General features: G+C 42.8%; 1 protein-coding gene across 9 annotated transcripts in view; it reads left to right on the top strand.

Annotated features, from left to right (window-relative positions):
• The window catches only part of IFT80 (intraflagellar transport 80), a 122909-nt gene that overhangs the window by 25857 nt on the left and 84867 nt on the right, over window positions 1–12185 (top strand). For all 9 annotated transcript variants that reach the window (XM_078147247.1, XM_078147245.1, XM_078147244.1 and 6 more), the window contains 2 exons: window positions 6006–6116; window positions 6853–6921. In XM_078147247.1, coding sequence (XP_078003373.1) covers window positions 6006–6116; window positions 6853–6921 — 180 coding nt within the window. The remainder of the gene's footprint in view (window positions 1–6005; window positions 6117–6852; window positions 6922–12185) is intronic.

Below are 12185 nucleotides of genomic sequence, written 5' to 3'. Positions count from 1 at the left end.
TATTTTCCCTTTGGGGCCGGGGTCATCATTATTTCCCAGTGTTTGCTGTTCTTTCCTTGGAGTTGTAGTCCTTGTGTAAAATGTGCTTTTTCTGCTTACTTTGTTTTGCATGAGTCCATGCCAGTCTTTTCAGACGTCTTTCTGTTATACTCATTGTTTCTTACATTAGATTCTACTACACTTATGTATCAGTATTTGCCTAGCCACCCCCTGATTTATGGCTCTCTACTTTGTTTCCATTTCTTTGCTACAAATGTTTTGTGGTAAATATCTCCACACAGGTGGAGCCTTTCTGTTGTTGTCCTGGACAAAGGTACTCCTTCATCAGCACTGGAAGGGTAGAAACGTTTTAGTCAGTTTCTTACCTGTTTCCACAGCTCTTCAAGTATGGACTTCTATGTTTCGGAGACCTTGACAGTTTCCTGGGTGTGAAGTAAAATCTCAAGAGTTGTTTTGATTTGCATTTTGTCTTACTAATTAATTTGGAATAATCTTATAAAGTTTAATAGTTGGCAGTTTTTTGTTTATAAGTGTTTGTTCATGTCCTTTCACTACGTAGCTTTTGGGGTTCTGTTAGCTAACCATGTTATCTGTTCTACATTTTTTGGCTGTCTCTGCCCCTTGTATGGTTAAGAATGCTCCCTATCCGTAGCTGTGGAAAGTACTTCATTTGATTCTCTTTTAATATTTTTATGATATGATTGTTGATGATCAGATTATGTATCCATTTTGAGCTTATAGTATATGGTCTAAGGTGTTGATTTAAACTTAATTCTTTGTGTGTGTGTGTGTGTGTGTGTGTGTGTTTAATGTAAATTTATTTATTTTTAGTTTTCAACATTCACTTCCACAAGTTTTTGAGTTCCAAATTTTCACCCCATCTCACCCTCTCCCCATCCCAAGATGGCATGCATTCTGAATATCTCTTCCCCTAGTCTGTCCTCTCTTCTATCTCTCTCCCCTTCTCTTATCCCCTTCCCCATCTATTTTCCTGTAGGGCAGGATAGACTTCTGTACCCCATTTCCTGTATTTCTTATTTCCCAGTTGCATGTGAAAACTTTTTTTTAAACATATGTTTTTAAAACTTTAGGTTCCAAATTTTCTCCTTTCCTCCCTCCCCACCCACCCTCATTGAAAAGGCAAGCAACTCAATATAGGTTGTACATGTACAGTTATGCAGAACACTTCCATAGTAGACATGTTGTGAAAAACTAACTCTATTTCCCTTAATCCTATCCTGCCCTCCCATTTATTCTATTCTTTCTTTTGACCTGTCCCTCCTCAGAACTATTTCCTTCTGATTACTTCCTTTCCTAATCTGCCCTCCTCTCTATGCTTCCCCTGCTCTCTTGTCCCCTTCTCCCCCTATTTTCCTGTAGGGTAAGACAGATTTCCATACCCAATTGAATGTGTATGTTATTCCCTCCTTAAGCCAAATCCTGTGAGAATAAGATTCACTCATTCCCTCTGACCTTCCCCCATTTCCCCTCCACTGTAAGAGACTTTTTTTTCTGGTTGTTTTTTTTTTTTTGTGAGATAATTTACCCCATTCTACATCTCCCTTTCTTCTTCTCCAAGTATAATCTTCCCTCATCCCTTAATTTTATTCTCCAGATATGACCCCTTAATCTTCAACTCACCCTGTGCCCTCTATCTATCTATCTATCTATACATACATATAATTTTTTCCTCCAACTACCCTAATACTGACAAAGGTCTCATGAGTTATAAATATCATCTTTCCATGCAGGAATGTAAACAGTTCAATCTTAATAAGTCTCTTATGATTTCTCTTTCCTGTTTACCTCTTCATGTTCCACTTGAGTCCTGTATTTGAAAGTCAAATTTTCTATTTAGCTCTGGTCTTTTCATCAGGAATGCTTGAAAGTCCTCTATTTCACTGAATGACCATTTTTTCCCCTGAAGGATTATACTCAGTTTTGCTGGGTAGGTGATTCTTGGTTGTAATCCTATCTCCTTTGCCCTCTGGAATATTATATTCCATGCCCTGCGGTCCTTTAATGTAGAAGCTGCTAAATCTTGTGTTATCCTGATTGTGTTTCCACAGTACTTGAATTGTTTCCTTCTGGCAGCTTGTAATATTTTCTCCTTGACCTGGGAACTCTGGAATTTGGCTATAATATTCCTAGGAGTTTTCCTTTGGGGATCTCTTTCAGGAGGAGATCTGTGGATTCTTTCAATTTCTATTTTGCCCTCTGGTTCTAAATATCAGGGCAGTTTTCCTTGATAATTTCTTGAAAGATGATGTCTAGGCTCTTTTTTTTATCATGGCTTTCAGATAGTCCAATAATTTTTAAATTCTCTCTCCTGGATCTATTTTCCAGGTCAGTTGTTTTTCCAATGAGATATTTCACATTGTTTTCTAATTTTTCATTCTTTTGGATTTGTTTTACAGTGTCTTGATTTCTCATAAAGTCACTAGCTTCCAATTGCTCTGTTCTAATTTTTAAGGGAGTATTTTCTTCAGTAATCTTTTGGACTTCCTTTTCCATTTGGCCAATTTTGCTTTTTGGCATTTTTCTCCTCATTGGCTTTTTGGACCTCTTTTGCCATTTGGGTTAGGCTATTTTTTTAAGGTGTTATTTTCTTCAGTATTTTTTTGGCTCTCCTTTAGCAAGCTGTTGACTTGTTTTTCATGATTTTCTTGCATCACTCTCATTTCTCTTCCCAGTTTTTCCTCTGCTTCCCTTACTTGCTTCTCAAAATCCCTTTTGAGCTGTTCCAAGGCCTGGGACTGATTCATATTTTTCTTGGAGGCTTTGGATGTAGGAGCTTTGACTTTGTTGTCTTCTTCTGGTTGTATATTTTGATCTTCTTTGTCACCAAAGTAAGATAATATCATCTGACTCTTTTTGCTCTGCTTGCTCATGATCCCGGCCAATTACGTACTCCTTTCTGCCCTGTAACTGCGAGGAGGGGTTCCTCTCCACCGCCACGGCAAGCTCCACCACGGCAGACCTCCTCCTTGCCCCAGCACCACTGCCCAGAACTGTGACCCGGATCCAAACATGGGCAAAGCAAGAGATTTCTGCCTCAGCACTGGCAAAGAGATCCCTGCAATCCCTCCCTGATCAGCCACTGGATTCCCCCTCAGTCTGTGGGCTGGAAGTTTGGGAAGCAGCTGGCCCCCCCCACCCCCCAGGGCCACGCTCTTGGGGAATGGAGCTGAAACCCCGTGTTCCTTTCTCAGCACCGACAGAAACAGACTTTTCCCACTGACCTTCTAAGTTGTCTTTGGCATTAGTGGATTGAGGAGTCTGGAAACCTCCATAGCTGTCTGAGCGTGATACACCTTTCTGATCAATCATCCAGGTTGTCTTGGGCTGGAAATTTGTTTCACTCTGTTTTTTGTGGGTTCTGCTGCTTCAGAATTTGCTTAGAGCCATTTTTTTAATGAGTATTTGGAGGGTTTTGGGGGACAGCTCAAGCAAGTCACTGCTTTCACTCTGCCATCTTGGCTCCGCCTCCTAAACTTAACTCTTGTTAAATACTTTCTTGTTTTGCTAGCAATTCTTATTAAATAAGGAGTTCATCCCCAAGTAATTTTATGTTCATAGGCATATTGGATACTCACTTGTGGAATTTACCTATTTGTTATCCAAACTTATCTAGTCTCTTCTGGGCTATTTTTTCCGTTTTTTAGCCAGAATCAAATAGTTTGGTAACTGTTTCTAGGAAAATTTGATGTTTGGAAGTGCTGTCCCTCCTTTATTGTCTGCTTTTAAAAGTTGTCATTTCCCTTGAGATTCTAAATCTTTTACTCCTCCACATGAGTTTTGCAGGTATCTCAGATATGATGTGAATCGTCTTGGCCTTTGAAATTCTCAGCCTTTCTCACAATCTGCATTCTTTCATCCCATCACCACATTGCCCCAGCACAGTATCTAAAGACCTGGCTTCCTCTTGAATGGTGGCCCAGCTCACTACAGGGATATGCGTTATTGGGTTTGATTATGAACACACGAGTCACGGAATTCCCCCGTCTGCGGCCTTGACGCCATCAATTACAGCCGTCACGAGAGCCTGTTTTCTTTTGTCAGGTGTTCGTAAGATTCATCGTAAGTTGAAACTAACAGGACTCTGAAGGGATGAGGCTCATAATGTTTATATGTTCAAGGGAATGTTTTTCTTCAGGATATTTACTTCCAGAGGCTGCAGGCTTGTTCAGATGATGCTGATCTCAACGGTCTCTGGGAGCTCTGTTAGGCCACTACCTTGTCTTTGTCCTGACTTTCCTCTGTGTTTTTTCTAATTCATCACTGCCCCTCTGCTGAGCCCCCAGCCTCAAACTGTGCTGGTACTGTCCTGGAACTGAATGGGGAATTACACGTGAGTTGGAGGCAGTAGTTGTGGGAGAGTTTCCAGAGCAAGTGAAGACACATTCCCGCTTGTAGGATCGCAGAGGGGTGCATCAGGAGCTGGACAGGATCTCCAAATGCCTTCAGTCTGTAGGAGAGTCCATTGTTATAAAAATCTTTGTGGCTTTTTTCCCCATCCATTTATTGTTCTCCCAGTATCGGCCTTAAATACTCTCCAGATGATTTTACTTATTTGGACTCAGCTTTTTTCAGTGTTTTGTGTGTGTGTGTGTGTGTGTGTGTGTGTGTGTGTGTGTGTGTGTGTGTGTGTGAGACAGCGCTTATGACTTCTCATCTTCCTTTTTTGGAAGGTCCTACAAACCGGTTAGTACTCAATGCTATAGCACTCTACTTGGCAGGGATCCAGTGTTGAATAACTGAGGTTGTTTCTGTACTCTCATTTTTACCCCTTTTCCTTATTTGCTATCAGCAGATTACTTGGGCCAAGGTAGAGTTGCCTGAGTTGTATGTTTTGTTTTTTTTTTAAGGCGTGAGTTGTATAATGTGTCTTCAAATGTTAATTCTTTTAGTTTAATATTGATTTTGATCTTTGTTCTGGCAGTCAGTGGTCTGACTATGTGCCTGAACCATCGCCATTCAGAGAGAAACTTTTGTCCCCTCTTTTGTCAGTGCTTATTCATTTCTCTTTCACAACATCACAGAAGGCGTTATTAATGGTTCATTGTCAGCATGCCACGAGGTCTCCATTGGTGTCTTCCAGGGATCTGTCCTTGTCCCAGGGCTGTTTAATGTTGTTATCAATGACTTGAATTAAGGAAAAGATGGTAATGCTCATCAGATTTTTAGATGATACAAGGATGGGAGGGATGCGAGTCAGAGTCTAAGAGAGTATTAACAGGCTAGGGTATTGGGCTGAATCTAATGAGATCTCCCTCCTCCTCTTCCTCCTCCCTTTCACTCTCTTAGCTGGGTATAGTTTCCAGAGGAGGGCAGCTGTGATGGATGGAGGAGGTTCTTAAGTCTATGCCATGTGAGGATTGCTTGAAGGAACTGAGTCTATTTAGCTTAGAAAAAAGAAGACCCAGTGGGATTGTTAATGAGAGCTGTGTCTAAGTGTTTGAAGGGCCATCCTAAAGAGGAGGTTCTGTTTGGCTCTGTTCGGCCTCAGGTTCAGGAGCAAGAGGTGCAGGCTGCAAAGGGGCAGATTGAGGGCTGTCACCAGGAGAAGCCTAATAGCCATCTCTAGAGCCGTCTAGGAGCCTGATGGGCTGCCCAGAGAGGCTGAAAATTTCCTCGCTGCAGCGGCTGACCAGCGGCGAAACAAACCGCCCTGGCTTTTGTTTTTGCTATTGATGTTATTGTGCTGATAGTTATGCTAGTACTGAACCCCTCTGTTTTTGCAGGGCTATTACCTTCTTAATTATACTTGGCTTAAACTAATATCAAAATTACTTTGATTTCCATAATCGTATATCAACTGATGGCGAGGGAATGTAACCCCAGTAAATTCTGCGTGATATAGGAAGAAGTTTGGAATTAAAGATTTGCTCAGCATAATTCAGAATTGACTATGTCTATTAAATCATGTCAGATAGAAGAATCATATCATAACAATGTGTTAATTTCATAAATAAAGAATTTCTGAAATACAACTTCTTGTTCAGGGAAATTTCACCTGATCTCGAAATTAGGAAGAGTGGAAAAAAGTGTAGAAGCTCATTGTGGAGCCGTACTTGCAGGGAGATGGAATTATGAAGGAACAGCATTGATTACAGGTAAGTTGTCTCACCCAAATATATGTATTTTCAAAAATAAGTTTTATTTAATTTTTTTTTGTCTCTCCATTAAGTAATTTCTAGAAGTGCCCTTCGCACCGGAATGACCCCTTCCTTTTAATGACAACCCTAAGCCCCAAAACAATGAAGTAAAGTCATAACAGTCATGTTGACAATAGATAAAAAGAGAAAAGAGAAGAAGTCATCTTTGTGCACTTAATTCAGTATATTACTGTAGGGATTAATTGTTTCCTTATTTGTGTTTTAAAGTCTTTTCTTCTAATGTGTGCTACTGATTTTTTTATTATTTAGAGATTAATTTGTGACTATTGTAAATGTTCTTTTAATGTGTATTTATTTAGACTTATTCTGAGATTTTTTTTTAATGAATGAAAGTCTAGTTATGAAATTTAGAATAGAGATTGCACCTGAACCCTCAAAACAGTTGTGGTTGGCACCTTCCCTACAACTCATAGTCTTAAGATAGTTGCCTAGAACACTGAGAAAGTGCCTTGCTTGTGGTCACAAAATGAAATATCTATTATGAAATGTATTTTAGATAAAATGCATTTTTAAATTCTTTTTAAAGAAATTCTGCAAAAGCAATGGTGCCTGAATTTTAGAAAAGGAATCATTCATTTTTGTAGCATCTTTGATTAATGTGTTTATTTAAGACTACCAAAATTTTCTTTTAAAAATTGGAGATTATCAGTAACTGAATCATAATTTTTTACAGTCGGTGAAGATGGACAAGTGAAAATTTGGTCAAAGAGTGGGATGTTAAGATCTATTTTAGCTCAGCAGGGTAAGTTTTACAACCAGCCAACCATCTTATTTTTTAAATTGTACAGTAGAAAAGTTCTATAAGAATTTTAACAGAAGGCAACAATCTTGTACATTAACAGCTTAGTTTGATCTGATAAAAAAAAAACCCTTAATTCTTTTTTTCATTCCCTTTATAATCTACCCCCCAGTTTCCTACCAGCTTCATTCAAATGCCATGAGCATCTATAATTTTTGCTTGAAACTTACAAGTCCTGTTAGAAGTCTTTTTGTGAAATGATTCTGCAGAAGTTTTTGAAGTTCAATGGTCAAAAATGGTTAGGCATAGTAAAAACATTGTAGGTAAGATTCAGAGTATGTCTTACTTTGCAAAATTTAAGTGACCTTCATCCTGTCTCATTTTTTATGAACTTTTGATTATCCACAGTGACGTGTTGATCCAAAATAATGGGTAATGGAAAAAACCAGGTAGAGTTGCTTCTTAATTACAACTACCTGTGAAAGGAAGCAGTAATACAGAGATCATGAAACAGCAATAGCGACAATCCCAAAGTCATAGAGTTATCTCCAGAAGACGTTGTTTTAGTTGCTTATTTGCTGCCCTTTGTTTGACTTAGAAAATGTAAGCCAATTCTGATACTAACCTGAGCACAGAGTGCGTGAGCGGGGGGCTTCCCAGACAATCGAGATCTTGACACAACTGGTCCATGGGTTGTTCAGAAATCCGGGCTGTGCAGGCGGGCGGGCAGGCAGGCATGTTCTTCAGCAGCATCACTGAGTTAGTTCGCAAGTACAGTCAGCAGTTCCTAGGGTTCCTTTGCTGGATGCTGTCGGCAAGGCCCTGCCACTCTGGCTCTGCGTGCTGCACACTTCCTGCCTTTGCCTCTCTCCCCAGTGATTGTGTGGCCAGGTCACTCGCCGGCCTGCACAGCACAGGTTTCTGAATGCTAGCTGGACCAGCTGTGGATCACATCCAGTAGCTTATGCCCCTGTCACATTCATTAGACTCTCTGGAAGGTAAAGACCCCTTGGGACTCAACAGATAGGACCCATTCACCTTGATTTAAACCATGTGAACAGTTCACATCAGTGCTGTGGAATGTTGGCAGGTGCCCAGCTCCGACCACACACTGAGTGGCTTTCGTTCTTCATCTGTGGGTTGGAGACTCCTGATTCAAATTCTCCTCTCTGTTTAGAAAACCTTCTTAGGGCAGCTGCGCTCAGCTCATGGGCTCTAGAGCTCAGAATTGTTATGGGGCTAACCCTCAAGACTGGAAACATCCATTCTCAGGATCTCTAGCCTCTCCTGTGTGCTCAGAAAAGAAAGGAGGCAGGAAGAGGCATCCAGGAACTAGAGGCTGAGCAGCTTTGGGCTTAGGCTTGCCTAGACAGGCATGGGCTGTTAGCCATGCACTCCCTTTGTGAGCTGCCTTTCTTGGATCCCAGGGTTGGAGGAATGGGGGCAAAAAGATCTCCTCCCCACACCTTTAAGTGCCCTCCAGTCTGGAGTGGACAGGGGGTGACCCTCTCCAAGAGAAAGAGAGTGTTACAAAGAAAAAGGGCAAGAGGAGTAGACATTTCACTGCTGGCTCTTACAGACCACACGGAGGGGTGTCAGCTGTCCCTTCTGAGCTGCAGACATTGAATCATCAGGACGCCACCCTCGGCCCTGGCACCACCTGGGGGCACACAGCTGGCTCCATGGGAAGGGTTCTCCTTGCTAGTGGGACACTCCTTATAGTTGGGGTGCTTCCTGAAGTGGTCAGGAGCTCCCTGATCCATAGTGCCCCTATAGGAACAAAATCCTGGGCTAAATTGGGGGTTTTCTTTAATAATAGTGAATAGGCAGCTTGGTATTTCGCATCTAGGATGCTGAAATCTTCCAGGTGCTGTGTGTGTACCTGGATTGTGTTTGGCTTTTAAAGCCCTTCACAAGCTGGCTGTTTTTCCCCCTCTCTAGCCCTCGTCTGCTTTCCTCCCCTGCGCCTTCCCACAGTTCCTCACACACCACACCCTGTCTCTCTACTGTGCTTTTTCACTGGCTGTACCCTGACCTGGAATGATCTTTTTGCTTCTTTCTGCCTCCTGGCTTCCCTTGCTTAAATCCCACCCACTATGGGAGGCCTTTCCTGGTCCCTTCTCAATATCAGTGGCTCCAAAGTCACCTCCGGTTTGTCTTGCATGTATTTTGCACATACACAATTGTTTGCATATTGTCTACACCATTAGAATATAAGCTTCTTAAAGGCAGGGACTGTTTTGCCTTTCTCCTTTTCTCTGGGGCTTTTCCCAGTGCCTTGAACGTGTTTATCATTTAATATGTGCTTGTAGACTGACTGATTTGTGGGCAGAATTAACGTGGCTCACTTCTTTGGCCTTCCCATAGTACCTTGTGCTAAGTGTTCAAGAAATATTTGTTGCTTTGTTATTCTATTTAAATGCTCTAGAAAAGTGATTTTCCAATTTTTTGCTTTGGCAAACCATTCCCTTGAAATGCAACCTTCCCTGTGGAAAGCATGTAGTAAGTAAAACCTTTGAGACTTGGTCACTGTGGATACTCGGAGACTGAAGGTTCTGTTGCCAGTCCCTCGGCCAGCATGTGTTTTGCACCCTTTGCACTTTCTTCCGCTGTGTGATTCTTGTCCATGCTTTTGTAGTGAATCCTACCTAGAAATTTTTAATGATTGCAAAAGTGCTGTAGCCAGTCTGTGGAATTCCTTTGCTGTGGCCTTCTTGTGTCAGGGAGCTGACTGGTTTCTCGAAGGACAAGAGCATGCCAGTGATGCACAAGTTTTGGCATATCCCGCCATTCTGGAAAGGGATCAGTCATGGGCCTAGTCATTGACTCACTGTGTTCTGGCCAAGGACGAATGTATCTTGGCTCGGGCAGAGTCACGTGACCAGGCTGTCTGCAGTGTGATGAATTTACGGCCCACAGACGACTCTTGAGGTAACCAGGGGCTGCTAAGTGTTGATAAAGAGAGCGTTCACATGAACAAAATCAGATATCCCTGAAATATTGAAGCAGCTGTCACTAGGGATGCAAAAGCTGATGAAAAAGATAATTCAGAACCATTTTCATTTTCTTTTAGGGTATTTGCTTCAGCTCATCCCATTTTTTGAATGACACATTCAGTAGCCTTAATTCTTTTATTTGTATAGTCCTTCAGCTGTACCTTGACCTCCAGCCATAACCCCTGCTTTCTTTCCCAGGCTGTCATCACTGCTGCTCTCACTGTACTCTCCTTGCTTCCTTCCAGATCTGGGCTAGCTCCGGGCTATCCTCTGGCCTCGCCTCCTTTGCCCCCTTGTCCCTTTGCTGCTCATGCCTGGCTGCGTCCCACCCACTCTCTGCTCCTCTTATCTCCCCCACTGGATTGTGAGCTCCTGGAGGGCAGGCTCTGGTTTTTTTTTTTTTTTCTTTAGTATCCCCAGCACTTAGGTACTTAATAAGTGTTTATTGAACGACTGACTCTTTAGTTGTATTGACCAGCAGCTGAATGGCATGGGTTGGGGGTGGAGTGGGGGGAGTCACAAACAGCTTACTGACTCTACTAGGGATTTCTGTTCTCCAGTCTCCCCAGGCCTGCAGGGCAACCCCAACCCAGTGGATTTTCTATTCCTATTCCTTCTCTTCCTCCCTAATTGGTGCTCCATGCCACCTTTCCTTGAGCCCTTCATGCCACCCATCCCCCATCTGCCCAGTCAGCTCCTCATGACCTTTCCAAACCATGCAGCCCACACTCTGGCCATCCTTGTCCTCTCTTCCTGGGGCTCTGCCCCTGGAACCATCCTGGGCTCCCATGGGTGAGCTTTCTTCTAACTTACCTGGCCTAGAACTAGGCCTCCATGGCCTTTGTAGCCACCATTGCCAAGCCATGCTGCCTTTACCCCCCCCCATGAGAGTGTAAGCGCCTTGAAGACAGGCATTATGATGTTTCCATCACCCGGGTGTCTGGCTGCCCGTGTCCCCCAATCTCCTGTCCTCTTCGTATGGATCCTGCACATGCCGTTTGTGTTCATCTTGTCTCTTCTCTAGCCCTTAATCAGTGGAGATGGAAGGAATGAACAGCCTCCTCTTGGTCACGTGGCCCAGGCCAGCCCATCTCTGATGGTCTTCCACATGAACCGAATGCTTGCATTGTGCATTCCCTCTCCACCACCCGATGTGGCTCATTGACCATTGCACCCCTTCAGTTTCTTGTGAACTATGGTAGAATTGCCACCTTAGAACACAAGGGGCAGTGGGGCACAGTGGTTCAAGCAAAGGCTCTGGGGTCCAAGGACCTAGCCTCAGATCCTACCCCTGACACTCCCTACCTGGGTAACCTTGGGTAGGGACTCTTTGGGCCTCAGTTTTGTCATCTGTAAAACGGAAGGATTGGAATAGATGGCTGTGTCTGAGGTCCCTTCTGGCACTAGGTCTGTGATCTTTGCTGTCCTTGAAGAAAGACACAGGCACAGAGACCTTACCATATGATCATGCTGTTTGTCATCTGAGCTTGGGCTGCTTCTGGAGAGGGAGTCCCGGCTCTCAGTGGGCTGAGAGTGCCACACGGGCTTGAATGTTGCTCTAAAGCAGTGACCTCTTGACCACAGTGATCTGACCTTCTCACCAGGGCAGCTTTTTTATGTTTGCCTATGTGTTCAGTCAGGTTTCTCTGTGATGAGTCCAGTCTACTTGGAGCAGAGTTTCCCTGTGAGGAAAAGGAAAATCAGGAGGTGATTTTTTTTTTTTACTGATTAATTGTTGCTAAAGGATTTCAATCTTGTTCTAAAAAGGTTCTTTTCATAATTAACTTTGCAGTCACAAAAGTAAGACAGTTTATTTCACGTGCTTAGAGATTTCAGTTGCTGTCATGCCTACGTCTACTGGATGGCAAACTCTTTGAATTCAAGGACGAGGGGCCGTGTCCTAATAGTTTTCTTCTTAAGTTTGTTGATAAGTGTCGTGTAACACAGGTAATAATGAAGATATCTCCCAACACTGAGTATGACATTGCAGCCAGACTCTTTTTAACCAAACAAGCAGTGGTCTCCTTACAGTCCAGGGAAGTCTTGTAGATTCTCACTGAGCCTGTTGTCTTGTACATGTTTTACAAAAATACTAAAAATACTCTGGTCTTTTATAAAATATATACACACAGCTGCTCAAAGGATTTTCCTAAAGCATAAACAGGTCTGACCAAGTCAGCCCCTACTCAGTAAACTCTTCCTGTGGCTTCCTGTGACCTCTGGGATCAAATATAAACTCCTTTTTGACCTTCAGAGCCCTCATTACACATA

This window comes from Phascolarctos cinereus, unplaced genomic scaffold (genome assembly GCF_003287225.1).
Source record: "Phascolarctos cinereus isolate Bilbo 61053 unplaced genomic scaffold, phaCin_HiC Scaffold_7;HRSCAF=346, whole genome shotgun sequence".
Taxonomy (NCBI): domain Eukaryota; kingdom Metazoa; phylum Chordata; class Mammalia; order Diprotodontia; family Phascolarctidae; genus Phascolarctos; species Phascolarctos cinereus.
Note: the sequence above shows the minus strand (reverse complement) of the source record. Positions and strands in the feature narration are given on the sequence as shown.